This window comes from Dermacentor andersoni, chromosome 6 (assembly GCF_023375885.2).
Source record: "Dermacentor andersoni chromosome 6, qqDerAnde1_hic_scaffold, whole genome shotgun sequence".
Classification (NCBI taxonomy): Eukaryota; Metazoa; Arthropoda; class Arachnida; order Ixodida; family Ixodidae; genus Dermacentor; species Dermacentor andersoni.
In genome coordinates this window covers 171,056,135-171,071,189 of record NC_092819.1, presented here as the reverse complement: position 1 = coordinate 171,071,189, position 15,055 = coordinate 171,056,135, and the positions used below count along the sequence as shown (strand labels likewise).

Below are 15,055 nucleotides of genomic sequence, written 5' to 3'. Positions count from 1 at the left end.
GAGAAATAAAGTGTTCCTAAAATGATGCATTTTGCAATCCACAGCAGCTGTTTTTGAAGTACCGCATACTACAGCCACAGAGATGCTATAGCTTTGAAGTGAAGCAAGTTAGGCCTAGCGGCATTTAGAGCACCTAATTGGGCAGCATTGAACTGCTTGCGTGGTCAACGCGAAAACTCTTCACTAACCGGTATGACGGCGTTGCAGGAAGCTTGTCACTAGTGTGTTCGTTCCTTAAAGGGACAGACAACTGCTCAGAACATGAATCGAGATAACCTCACTGATGGAATGATTCCCTATCACAGTGGCTAAAATGAGCCATGCTTTTCTCATTACACGTGGATTTATGTTAAGTCATCTCTAAAAGTAGCTGAAAATGACCTCTGGTGCCCCACACGGCAAAAACAAAGCTGCATAAGCAGTCTAGCATGTGACCTTCTACTAGTGTGCATGGTTTCCTGGTTGTTTTATTAGCATTGAAATGCAGTATACTTTTTATTGTAAGTTTTTCCCGAGTTGCAGTGTGCTTATACATGAGCCTTCGTTTCTAGTGAGCAGAAAAGTGGCACTGCCTTCATGTTTGTTTTCGATGAGTTGGCTTGGCTCGTCTATCAACGGAACGACGACGGCCAGCAATGACGTAGGCATGTACCTGGGGAAAAACACCGTACTAATATAAGAAATCTCTGTACAAAAACGCAAGCTCATTGCACCAGCTTCTTATTTTCAAAAGTGGTTGAAAAGGTCAAAATGTAAGTGGTTAACAACAGTTACACTGACTCCTGTGAAAGCAGAACGATGGGCGGCTTTCACAATTTGCGAGGTGGGCTATCGATATGGCTCACACTTCCCAGCGTTTACTTTTTCGGAGGTTGCTCAGATCGAAAAATTCTGCTTACTAAATATTCACACGCTTTTGGAAGTAACCACTGCAGGTGTAAACAATACCAAGGGCGAGCTTTGCGTTGTGCAATAAAAAACTAAGTCCTTGAAAATCAGTTGTCAGTTCCTTTAAGAAAAGGTGCACCGTATTTACTCGCATAATGGTTGTACTTGCATAATGATCGCACCCCTGAATTTTGTCGTCAAAATTAGCTTTTTTATTTCCCGTGTAATGATCGCACCCCGAACTTGCCACAGAGATATGTCGTGTGCCAAGTCTAGCTAATAATGATCGCGCTATCTGTCGAATGCTAAGCGAACGACTCTTCAAGACAAACCACGCGGTCTGCAAGCACCAACCATTCTCAAGCAGATGCCCCATTTCATTCCTTTCATCACTTTCCACACTTCCATGACAAAAAAAAAAAGGAAGGCTACAACCAAACTCGCCTTTATTATGTGTAGGCTTTATAATGGCTGTGGTCAACAACAACAAAAAAGGTGCCTTTCGATTCTTCTCATCTGCACTCGTGGGCACGCAACAAATCGTGAGCGGGAAGGATAGCAGCCACGTTTACACTGATATGTTAGAAGTGTACCCTATTCATATGCTGACACTTGTAACACGGCTATGATATTCGCCCACCCTTAGTGGAAACGTGCCGTATTAGGATAGCAGTGCAGACAAATGCCGCAGTTTCCGCAGCATGCCCGTCATGTGTTGCTGTCACTGGCAGCTAAGCGCGCCCCTGTTTCTGTTCCCTCAGAGTGGACATGGCTACGTTACTGCCGCAAACTTGCCGATATTAACGATATTATTCATTACTGATATGGAAGAAACTGTTTCAATGCACGTAATGTACTCACGAGAAGAATAAAAATTGCATTCAGTGCGTTCAGCTTGCTCCGCCGGCCGCCATCTTTGTTTTGGTGTCCCGTACTACATACAGGGGCAGCCGCCTATTTGTTGACCTGTTGTCATCCCGCAGCAAATGCGAGATGAAAACAAAAAATTCTTTGAGAAATTTAACCCGCATAATGATCGCACCCCTGAATTTGCGTCAATGTTTTTTTGACAAGAAAGTGCAATCATTATGCGAGTAAATACGGTATTTTTGTACGTTCCGCAAGTGGCCAGAAATGCTTGCGTGCAGTGCATTGTCAGACTCGTGCATCGCAGCAGCAACATACACTGTATTTACGTCATCCAGACAAAATTTTTTAAACATTTGTCTGCTGTAGCAGATTTTGCATTAGGGTCGGTCCATTAAAAGTGAATTTCGTTGCATGAATATTACAGGCAGACCAAACAAAGCGAGATGGTCTGTCACATCCGAAAGTATGTTTTATACGGATCCGTTGTAACAGGCGTGGACAGTTCTTGATCAATTAGAAAACCAGCAAAAATGCAATTGATTACAAGTACTTTTTTATGTAAGTCTGCTTTGTTTTTTAATGGAATAATAATTTGGTGATGATGATCGCAGTGACTCGAGGAAGATGCCTCTTCTTTTTCTGAACAAAATTTAACATGCAAGTCAGTGAAGACAAAAAAAATAAAATAAATTCAAGTGCACTTCTTTACTGGCAACCATGAAGCAGGCAAGGCATATTCTTGAACAGATTTCCAATGCTGAAAAGAGAAAGGAGGATGATTGTAACTGAAATATCATCAAGAGCTACACGTACAGTTGCATGCAATACGAGCTGCAACATGATGCATGTGTTCAACATGGCCCCAACACTGCACGACAGTGCGAACGCCAGAAAAAATGGTATACCACAATAAATACCAGTAATTGTAATGGTGTTTAGTTCTCCAATTACTTTTATGTTGGAGCTGCCGTGCTGTTATGAACACAAGCACCGTGTTACAGCTCACACTACATATGACCGTACATGCCAAAAGATTACATGTCAATATCAAATTTCCTTTTAGAAATAATATTGCTTAAAAGATCTTGCACAGACATTGAGAGACTGATGATTATACACACAATGCTTAATTCATTGTGCACACAAGGTGTAACACCAAGGTCACCAAGGTGTTTTCAGGTAGCATCTGCACAGCACTTGACCGAGGACCACTAAAACAGAGAATTATCAGCCGAAAGACATTGAGCGTGCACTGTAGGTTCTTTCAGATCCACCTCTTCCACAATGCACAGAGTGAAATCCGATAAACTACAGTATGTGACAATGATATTTAGAACATGACTTCTGGGTGTTGCAGTGCCAGTTTGTGGCCATGCAGCCCATTTTCATGTGTTGTTCTTTTAGACCGTAATTTTTTATATTGAGCACATTTAATTTCCGAGAGCAGCGATGTGAAACAGTAGATTGTGCTTCTATACCTGAACTGCTTTACAAGTTGCAGTTTGGAGTCCACATTCGTGGGCAGAACAAAACTCTGAAAACTTCCAGATTCCTAGTATTATGTCCTGCTGCCATATATTTTTGATGATCCTGAAGACGCAAGACATGCAAAAAGCAAAGCTTTCAATGTAATTACCCAACAAATGAAGCAGAAATGTAGCACAAGCTATATCTCTGGCACAAATGGATGAGCAGTTTTTACTAGCAGCCAGAAAAATCACAAGCCTTCAGTTTTACTATACTGGCCCCACTGTGGTGGCTCTCTTGCATGAAACATGTGAAATTAGCAATAGCCTCTGTGTAATTTTTTTTGGCTTGTCAAAATGTCCAGGATGGGTGACTATGATCACTAAGCCCAGTGCAGGATAAGACATCAGTAAGACCTCTAAGAATAAGCCAAACTGAACATAACGATTACATACCTTGCTTGCCAAGGACATTGGTAGGCCACCATTCATGTTTACAAATGTTTGCCAACCATTTTCAAACCTATTTTTATTCTTCGGCAGATTCAATTGGCATCACTCACGACTACTTGCTCAAATATACAGTATTCACCGCTGGGTGAAACGAAACAGTACAGTGCACAACGCACAAGCTGTTGCTAATCTCGAATTCACCCAGTCGAACTGAATAGTGATCAGTCGAATAATTCGATTCGTGAATCGAATATCTACAAACCGATTTTTTGTACATTCCATACGGAGACCCACACAGTGCCACATGTCGCATGCGCTATGGAGTCCCCCGTGCTCAATGCTGCCCAAGCGCGCGTATCACTTCGTTTTCGGTGAAAAAGAAACACCCCGGCTGACACAATAGCCGACTGTCACTGCGAGCACCCGAATGCGGCAATTCGCACAAAGGCATCGCACCTCCTCTGTCTGTACAAGATTCGTTCGGGTCGACGGGACTGATCGAAATGATAACACAATGCGGACACAAGGAACAGCAACAATGGCAACGCATATTTCGTAAAATGTGATAGCATGTGCGAAGATCGGGCCGATTAGCTGCTGATAGGTATGCGGATCGTGTTGAATATGCGGTGACAAACTTCACGCTGCTTCAACAGCCGTCAACCTAACCTGCACGTGTAATCTCAGGAGCTAACACAGTTGATGCGCCACCCGCACAAACATATTAGCAGCAAGAATTTCTCAATGGCTTGTGGCCCGTTAGCACATCGGCCAGCTCTTAATTTGCGGTGAACACTGCCTATGCCATTAGGCCTAATTGGCAGTTTCACTGGGCATCCACGATTAAAGTTATGGTTTGGTGCTGAATCGACTCGGCTGTATTTGCAGCAGCTGCACAACACTTGGTACGGCAACAAACCAACTCCCAAACAGAAGCGATTGACGGAAGTTGTTCGCGGCTGCTACATTTGCAACACACAGTACGGCGGCCCCCTGTTCTCGACACCATTCCCAGACGGACATCGGTGTTTTGATGTAGCTTCACGCAACCTGTCTCGAGACTAGCTGTGGATTTACAAGGCGGGGCGAAAATGTCATGACCTGGTTGCTTGCATTTGCACGGACGGCGGATGAACAAGGAGTGTGAGGGGAGGAGGGGCTGTCATGCGGACTTGGCGTGACCCTCTAGATTTCGGAATCTTTGACAGGTGGCCGATCTCGTGCTGGCCCTGACAATAAAACTACGGGGTCGGTGATTGTTCTTAACCATCGGTACTACTACGCACGGAACGGCGATCGAGTCATTTGACGCGTGGTCATTTCATTTGTTGCGCAGATTACCCTTACAATCACCCAACTGCGGGAAAGTTGGGCCAGCTCTTCTGTATTTTAGAGAAAAACAGGAAAGCAATATTTTTATGCAATAAATAAATGATTGCTGCCAAACACAGGTCCACAATTAAACTGAGGACCTCACTGGTATTCAGTACAAATGAACGTCACGAATTCATTCATGTCAAAAAAAAGAAAAAACGCAGTTGATTGTATTCAGCCGAAGTTCTATTGATAAAAAATTACACGCTGAATCTTCTGTGGGAGTTAGCTAAATGATGCGTAAGCATTTGCTATGCATCACCTACTGTTTTGTCGTCATATGCTGCTGTTTGGTATAATTGAGAGAAACACCGCGAAAGAATCCTGAAACAAAGAAGCATGGTTGCAACACCAAAATATTAACTGAGATGAGCATGAGACGATGAAGAACATGTGAGTAGTAGCAATGTTCACTAATGTTATTTAAGGGTGCGTTGGGATGATGCCACTGCTTCATGGAAGATGAGCACCGCACGCCGTAGTATGTGACGTAATCGGACAGTGCCACATTTGCTAGACATCGAACGTAGGCATGGTCGATGGCGCTGCCTGCTCTCAATGCAAACCATTATCAACTGTACTCAGGCACCAGCTGCATATGGCGCGGAAGTGCAGGCCCTATCTTGAAAGCGATCTGCGATGGGGACAGAGTGCATCGAATGCTGTTAGCTTCGTCTGTGCTGTGTTCTCGCCGCTTAGTTCACGTCGAAGTGAGAGGCCGCACGAAGGTCAATTTGCTCACTGCTGCGGGCCCCATCTTGAAAGCGATCGTCTTATGTGACATGGATGGGTTTCCTTATTCGGTAGGCACAGAAATGCTTACACATTAAAAAAAAAAATTTTTCCAGACCTTTACATACTAGACCTGAACTGTAATCGATGCTGGCGTACTAATTTGGTGTTCTTTTTAATAAAAGTAGACTGCACCGTATACCTTGATTTCTATGTACCTCAGCTACTGATAGCATGTTGTATTGTTGTTATACAATGCTAGGAGACTCCCAAACATACCGTATTTACACGACTGTAAGTCGACCCCCCTCCCCCCTAAATCACGTGACAGGAAAAAAGAAAAAAATAGAGAAAGGAGAGCATACTCGAGGGCGCATTCGAAAATGAAAATTTGTTAGTAGCTGACATGGTTACTGGACCACTCATCTTCACTAGTGCTGCCATCGTCATCGTTGCTGCGGTCCCACAGCGCGTTGTCGTCCAGCGAAATTTCACATTTGGCAAACGACCGCACCACAACATCTTGTGGAACAGCAGCCCACGCCGAATGCACCCAACCACAGGCAGCCGTCAGGGAGGCTCTTTTGACAGGTCCGGTTGGCGTAATTTCGCGGTCTTCTGCCGCCAGCCACTCATTGTACTCACGGCGGAGCAGGTCCTTGAAAGGCGAAGATCCGGGCTTGTTTCATGACCATGTGGCATTTCAGTGGCAGGCACCGATCACACATTTCAGCGACATATGACGCAAGCTTAGCCTACAGCTCCGGAAAGCGCCCAGACTTCGGCATGTGGGAAATCCCACACTTGCCGTCACAGGTGAAAATTTCGCTTCGCTGCAGTCGGCACTCTCGCACCACCCGTTCAGAAACATCGAACTTGTAGCCCGCTGCGCAGTGATTTGTTTCTTCGGCGTAAAGGATGGCAGCCCTCTTGAACACTGCTGTGAACGAGTGCCAAATGATTAGTGGGCCTGGAGCACTCATGACGACTGAGGAAGCATAGAAGTAGCACGTAGCCGGCAGTCAAGTGGAACGCGTCAAAGCAATGCCTTTCGTTAAACTATAGAGAAAGCCAAGTGCAACAGAAAAAGGGAAACCCGCGAGCGGTGTCTGCTCTTCCCCGAACTACCGATACTCCCTGTAAGCACCACCATTCTGAGGGTGCCGCTGCAAATGGAATGGCGGCGCTTCCATCAACTATCGACACCCCCCCACGAGTGTTGTGTGCACTGTAAAACTCTCAAAAATGTTGAAAAACCCTTCCGAAAAGCGAACAAACACACGGGATAGTGAAAAGCTACGGGTAGGGCCATAGAGCAAACATAAAATTGTAACTACGTTGTAGCTCCCGTTGGTCTCTCTTTATTGGCGGTGCCATGTTTTGGTTTCGATTGTAAGTCGACCTCCCCACTTCAGATTTTCAAATTTAGAAAAAGTGGTCGACTTACAATCGTGTAAACACAGTATGCAGCGCCGTGTTTTCTTGCTCAAAATTTGTAAGCATTGAAATTTAAAAAAAAAAGCTGATATTCCATATTTGGCTTTCTTGATGTGATTCAATGTTCTATTTGAAATCTATCATTCATTATTCTCAAACCGCTATTGAAAAAGGCAGTGGGCCTTGCCCGCTGCCTGTTTGGGAGTCACCTAGCATTGTACAACAACAATACAACATGCTATCAGTAGCTTAGGTAGATAGAAATCAAGGTATACGTTTGTGTAAATTGAGTAGTTGTGTATGTGGGGGGCAACGAGTGCACATGTGTGTATGACAACAGCAGCACGACGACACATGCCTACCAGATATAAATTAAGCTGCATTGGACAGCGGCAACTCAAGGCCACAGTGGAAGATGTGGAACAACGTCTGCACCAGTGGCGTCGCGCACAGTATAAACTTTCGGGCAGCTTTTCTCCGCCACCAGCAAGCTGAATGCCTTATGTAGGAGGGTCGATCAGGATGACGTTCCGCCAAACCAAGGATGCTCAAAGAAGCATCAGGCGCCCTTAACTAACTGCCTTACCAGGGTTGTCTATGACATCCCCTTAGCTGTAGCTAATCCTACGAGGGGCAGACCATGTGTTGCCTCAATAATAGCCTCGAGGAGCATGCAAACAATGTAGGACCGAAGTATGGCAGCAGCCTGGCTCTGCATTGCTGGTCGTGTGGGTGCATCCCAAAATACAAGGAAATTGCATATCTGCAAGAATAACAACCTCCAACCCCATGTACTCAGAATCCCCCAGTCATTCTTGTGATTATTTTGTGATATACACGTGTGTGTGTTGCATTTATTTCGTTTTTCTCTAGCTAATCTTGTGCCTTCGTGCAGTAAATTTTAGCTAGAAGTCAGCACCTGTGTCTTGCGTTACCTTAATCTTAGTCCTGTTTTTTCGTTGTTTAAAATACTATGTCATCATACCAACTAGCCTGGCTAACCACCACAGTGAAATACCCAGTGTCCCAGCATGCCTGTTCGGGCATGTACCAAGCAGCACGTACTCAGTGTCCCTAGTTGTCTGCACGACGAGACCACAGAGGGCCGCTAAGCGGGGGGGAGGCAACCTGCTTTAAACACATCGCTCTTTCTGTTCGACACAGTGGCCCATAAGTAGCACTTGGTTGTGTAGGCAGAGCCTGAATTATTGAATTATGAACCGTAAGATGCCTAATGTCTATGCTATCTTTACATATTAAATCTGTGGGGACAGTGAAAGAGCAGCAAGGCTGTTCGAATTATCAGCCGGCAATTGTAAATGCAAGCTTCAAGGCCACCTCATGTAGTACAGCGTACAAGCACAGCAGCTGCTCATTGACGATACCTACACAAACGTACCAAATGTGCAGAGATCCAGCGGTGCCACTTCAGATGATGTCGGCTGGCACGTGAATGCATGTGTGGCCCACGGGCCACTCTGAGGCACCTTGTTGCAGATGGCTGTTGGCAACCAGCTACGTCAAAGGCAAAAGGCAAAGGCAAAAGGCAAGTCATTCTTCTGCACTGTATTGCACATGAGTAATTGGCTAAGACTGACTCAATTAATGAGATGAAGGGGAAACCAAGGGGCCCTATTTTTGTCAGTCACAACCATACGTAAAAACCGGAATATAGGTCGAACTTTTTTTCAAAAAACCATCGCGAAAAGTCGACCCTCGACTTATATACCGGACATTGGCGGAAAAACTACGGAAGTCTTGCAACAACGGGCGGATGAAGTAAACAGCCGCCATCGCCATCAGCAGCAGCGCGGCGTGGCGTGGCGACATTGTAGCACCGTCATTTTGCGTTTGCATTGTTTCACATTTTGTTTAAAAATGAGCGGAAGCCGACGGCAATTCACCGTCGCCTTCAAGAAAAAGGCGATCGAGTACGCGGAAGCTAACGGCAACCTGGCGGCACAGCGCGAATTTGGAGTGTCGGAAAAAAGCATTCGCTACTGGCAGAAGCAGAAACAGCTTTTGGTTGCTTGCAGCAACCAAAAGAACCGTGGGCGGACTGCAGCGTATCCAGAACTGGAAAACAAGGTTGCGGATTTAGTCTGGGAGCTTCGTGCAAGATCGCTGCCTGTGACTGCTGAATCCATCCGTTTTAAAGCGGTAGAGATCGCGCGCGCCTCTGGACTGACGAGGGCGCAATTCAAGGGCTCGCCATCCTGGGTGCGGCGTTTCATGAAGAGGAAGGGCTTTGCACTATGGCGCCATACTTCTGTGTGCCAGAAACTGCCCGAAGAATTCGAGGACAAGCTAATCGAGTTTCAGCGATATGTAATTGCGCTTCGGCAGCAACGCGACTACATGATAGGACAGATGGGAAACGCCGACGAAACGCCAGTGTGGTTCGATATGCCCTCAAGCCGGACTGTTTCCGAGAAAGGAGCCAAGCAAATCAAGCTTCTAACAACGGGCAACGAGCACTCGCGGTTCACTGTGATGCTCGCATGTACAGCTGATGGGAAGAAGCTGCCCCCTTTCATCATTTTTAAAAGAAAAACATTGCCGAAAGAGGAATTCCCAGACGTCATCGTCCGGGTTAATGAAAACGGTTTGATGAACGAATCGTTGATGCTGGAGTGGGTCCGGTCTGGAAGCGGCGACCTGGTGCTCTCTTTGAGCGAGCGAACATGCTCGTTCTGGACTCATTTCGAGGCCACCTCACAGCCAACGTAAAGCGGGCCCTGTGCGACGGCAAGACGGACCTCGTGGTCATCCCTGGTGGACTGACATCTGTGCTGCAGCCACTAGACGTTGTGCTAAATAAGCCGTTTAAACATAGAGTGCGCGAACTCTAGAATGAATGGATGCTGGGCGATAACCCGACTACCCCCACCGGCCGCCTGCGACGTCCACCGCTTGCGACTGTTTGTGGCTGGGTGTCGTCGGCATGGAAATCTCTCCCCGAAGAGATGGTGCGCAAGTCTTTCAGAAAATGCTGCATAAGCAACGCGCTGGACGGCACAGAGGACGATGCTCTATGGGACGTGGGCAGCGAGAAGCACTCGTCATCGGACTCTAGTTCGGACGACTCTGATTCGGAGTAGCGCTTGCGCACTTTGTGTCCTTCTGTGTACTGCACAACCGGCCAATTTTTAACAGCATCGCACGACCATCGACCCCCGTGTTTGTCAACACCTTATCATCACGGCACGGAGCGGCGAAATAGCGAAAGTAAGCGCACATGTACACTTGCGCGTATCTCGTTTGTTTCGCCGCTCAGCGCCGTTAATAAGGTGCTGACAAGCACGCGGGTCGATGGTCGCGCGATGCTGTTAAAAACTTAGCCAGGTGCACATGCGAGCAGCATTTAAATAAATACTGTCACCATTGTGCAACCGGCTGAGTCGCATTTGTTTCAAGGTAAGGGTGTCTTTCAGTACTTTTGCCATTGAAAAATATTTTTTTCATTTTTAGGATAGGTTAGTTGGGGGGTCGACCTATATTCCGGTCTGACCTATAGTCCGGTTTTTACGGTAGGCAAACAGATAATGAAGCCAGGGAAAGCACAGGGGAAATTGTCTGTAGTTTTAAACTTAAGGGTAGAAATGATAAGTAAAAGGGACACTAAAGGCAAATATGGCACCTGTGCTTAGCTGTTTCAAGCTTAGCTGTGCTTTCAAGTTTTTGTCCCATGTTCATTTTTCTTCCATTTGTCCCCCCCCCTGCAATAATGCCCTTGTGGTGCTGCAGGTACTCGTATAAATAAATATAAATAAATATTAAGTCAAGCTAAAGTGATAGATTAGTGCTTGGGAATCTGTAATGCGTTAATATTATCGCGAACAGGGCCTTAGTAATCGAGAAGCTGAGGTAAATGCAGGACATGATGTCTAGATTACAAAGAAAGTTGATTACGGCATTCGGTTACTGATCAGAGCCTGTCAATTCTTTAACCGCACTATACTTGTCTCGCTATATTATGCTTTTATACACTCTCACATTAACTACTCATTAATATGTTGGGGAAATACATATCACACTCCCCTCAGTTCACTTCAAACTTTACAAAACCAAGCAATTAGAATAGCCACCTCTAGTCCATATAATACTAATGCTCTCCCATAGCTACACTGTAATAACATTCTCTCTGTCAAAGAAACCGTATTGTATAATTTGGGTATACTTATTTTCAAGTTATTGAATAATCAAGCTTCTGCATGTATAATTCCTTAAACATGCCTGATAAACGCTAATGTCACTGGATTTGCTTTAAACCATAATCTCATTTTACCTTAGTAGCGCAACAACTATGGCAAAAAATCTGTTACTTTTTTAGCTTTTTCATTTTGCAATTCCATACCACTTTGCATCAAGACTTCGTGTTCAACATCCATATTTAAAAAACGTCTGAAGAATTTTCTTCTAACAGAAAAGATTTAACATTAACTTTTTTTCACCCCTATTATTTCAATTATTCTACTGTTCCGGAAGCTTTTTTTTTATTAATGGTCATGTATATTTTGAAGTTTTTCTTTTTGTTGCTTGTAATGTTGCATGTTTAAGTGAACTCTTTCGTTCGTTACTGTCAATTCATTTAGTTCATTTAGTTTTACTGCATTTTTTACTTGCGATTGTATAATTTCCTTCGTTGGATTTTTTGTAACTCCCAACTGCACAAGTATATCTAGCTTTGTATTCTCCATTACTTACTTTCTTCTATGTTACATTATATACCATTTTAATGTGGTGCTCCTCGTTGCTTTAGAAAAAGCATATTTATAAAAACAGGTGGTCCCGATACAGTCATTGACTTTGGGACCTCCTTCTGTATATTACTGTTTATTTATAACCTGTACTCACTAATGAATTAAAAAAGAGACTACACAGGGATAATGAAGCACTTGGCCGATGACGAAAGCACCCCTCAGTTAAATTCTGTCACTAGTACTCAACCACTCATTGCAAAAAACATAATTGTATTGTATTAGAAGATGAAATAAAATGCTAGTTGTCCAGTTTTATTTCATTTTTAGAAAAAGAACTAATTGAAATTACTTTTGGCAACAACACGGGCGGTGGAAAGCTTCGCCTTCACTGGCTCTGCGTCATGATGGCACGTCATGTCGTCGACTTCCGGTTCTCTAGGAGCGAGCGTGCGAAGCCTCTCCAAACTCTCTGCCAGCTGCTTGGCAGTCAACCCCAAGCGAGAGCTATTGAAGCAGCGTACGTTGCGAGCATTCTGTCGCAACGCCGAATGTGTCTGCTTGCCTGTAACCACAAGTAAGCTGGGCGTTTCAATGGAATGGTGCAAGCATAAACTCAAGCTGATGAAGGAACTTTAGTGTAGACATACGTGAGCTGCCTGGTCGGTTTCCACGGTCCAGCCACCCATTGGCGCAGAGCTTAACCAGCCAAACAAAGAGCTAATATTGCTCTAACCAAGTGTAAAACATTTTAAACATTTACAAAAACAATGTGTTAATGATCCCACTTCTGCAAAAATTTCACACCATCAGCAAAGAATACATTTCGTTACTGCTACTGTGTGTGGTTGAGCTCTGTGCCACCAGGTGGCTGCACTGTGCACACCATTCACATTTGCACTTCTGCTCATCCCGTGAAACGTCATGGTCAAATGGACAGGCTCTGTCCACTTGCGCTTGCATTTACCCTAATACCGGACTCGCGAAACGCTACTGTGTTAGTAATCTTCCGGTGTGAAGCGACGGCTGCAAATGTGCAAATGCTGGTGCCGATCAGATAGCGCAAGTCCGATGCACTGCAGCCAGTCCACTCGTCTGCTGCCTTGCAGACGGACACGGTGTCGCAGCTTGTCGCAGCGACTGTCGCAGCCAGTCGCTAAGTTTGCAGCCCACAACGCAACAAAATCGAATTGTAGTGCTCGCGAAAAGACCGACATTGACTCTGACCGCAGAGCTCTCGTCAAAATGGAGCATGTCGTAACACAAGGAGACGACACTTGCTGTGTGCCGGAAGTGCTTAAGTGTAGTGAGAAATTGTTCTTCTGCATTCTCTTTCTGTTACTTTTTTTTATAGAAACAAATTAACTAAGATTCCAACTACAAATTACGAACATCTTTTGTTCACCATAAAGGTGGAAAAATTATCGATGACGCGCCCTGGGCAGCCAATCGGATAGCTCGCCCTACTGATGTCAATTGGCTGATTTACGCCATATGGGTAGGGTCGGCTGAAAATTCCGCAGAGCAGTGCGCTGCAATCGGCAGCGATGTACATTTTTAAAATCTTATAAGTTACACGCTTCACGCGGAGCACTTAGATGCATCAATTAATGATCAGAGGGACCTACCCTAACGACTCAGTACGTTTGTACAAAATCGTCAAAATCGCTTCAGGGATCCTTTAATATATATTTAAAATATACCGAGTGGGCCTGAAGTGCCTAATATTAAAGGCATCTTCTGTGAGGCATACCTTAACAATGTCTGGTATATTGTAGGAGTGCTCTGTAGGCTGCCTGGATCGTCCATCTCCTGTCTTGGGTAACTAAAAGATTATATGACAATATTTATTAAGTTAAATGATCGCACTATTTTAACAGGTGACTTTAATTTACCGGATATTGAGTGGCCAACGTTCGCACTCAAAACTCATTGTGATGAATCAAGTCAGGCCATGCTTGCTATAGCGTTATCATTTGACTTGATGTAAACTGTAGAGTACCCCAGCTGAATACAAGGGAGATAAAAATCTATACAGTACTAGACCTCTTTTTTGTTTCTGGAACAATTCTGGATATAAATAAGTGTGTCCTGATACCTGGTATCTCCGATCGCCGAACTATTCTCCTGACTCTTTCCGGACTGACTGTTGATAAAAATTGCACCCAGATGCATTTTAGAAACTTCTCCCGTGCGGACAATGTCTCCATTATCGATGTTCTTTCCTTTAAGTTTTATACATTTTGTATAACAGTGCCAGTGTTGAAGAATGTTGGGACCAGTTTAAGGCCATGGTACATGAATGTATTGAATTTCACGTGCCGGTTATTGTTAAAAAGAAAACAAAGAACCCATGAATTTCTTGGGTGACACTGCAAGTAAAAAAAAAACTGAAGCACATGAAAAAGAAAAGAAAAGCAAATATTCTTTCTCTCGAATTGGAACAAAAGATCACTTTCCTTATTCTCAGCTTAAAAAGCACACGGTCATTGACAAGCAGCGTTATTTTGAAGAATCTTTACCCAAATGTGTATCAGACTCTCCCGAGAAATACTGGCGTTTGGTTTCCCCAACCTCTAGGGTTTGAAAAAAAAGGTGTTCTGGCCAATGATGCGCAAGCAGTTTCTAATGTCTTCAATGAACATTTTAACTCCGTATTTACTAACGACAATCATACCTTTCCAAAATTTGAGGCCTCGCTCCCACCTTTGGAGGACCTTGTCATTAGTGAGCATGGTATCTTAAATACACTGCTTAACTTCGATGTAAAGAAATCACCTGGACCCAACAACATACCTAATGCCTTTTTGAAAAGATAGTTACAAAGACCATATAAATATTTCTTTGTTTTATTTACAAGGTCTGTATGTGAAGGCAAAATTCCGAGAGACTGGAAGACTGCCAGAGTGAAAAGACTTCACAAAAGTGGAGACAAGCGATTGATCAGGAACTACCGCCCAATCTCACTAACATTGACTGCTTGTAAACTACTTGAACACATAATCCAATTAATTATGCGGTTTTATGTGCTAAAACCACTTTCTGATCAAGAGGCACGCCGTAGTGGAGGGCTCCGGAAAGTTACACATAATCCAGTCACCAATCAAACTTCCTCAAAGCTAACAATTTCTTTAC

At 44.4% G+C, this 15,055-nt stretch overlaps 1 protein-coding gene across 3 annotated transcripts in view; it reads right to left on the bottom strand.

Moving 5' to 3' along the window:
* Positions 1-484: 484 nt before the first annotated feature.
* Positions 485-15,055, bottom strand: part of Bem46 (abhydrolase domain containing 13-like protein Bem46) — a 75,087-nt gene continuing 60,516 nt past the window's right edge. The window contains exons 7-8 of one of the 3 annotated variants that reach the window (XM_072288886.1): positions 8,610-8,735; positions 485-652 (exon numbers count right to left, since the gene is read on the bottom strand). In XM_072288886.1, the coding sequence (XP_072144987.1) occupies positions 8,649-8,735 (87 nt within the window). In that variant the 3' untranslated portion in view covers positions 485-652; positions 8,610-8,648. Of the gene's footprint in view, positions 653-2,294; positions 2,516-8,609; positions 8,736-15,055 lie in introns of those variants that run through there. The other 2 variants (XM_055066817.2, XM_050172047.3) reach the window with 2 other exon arrangements.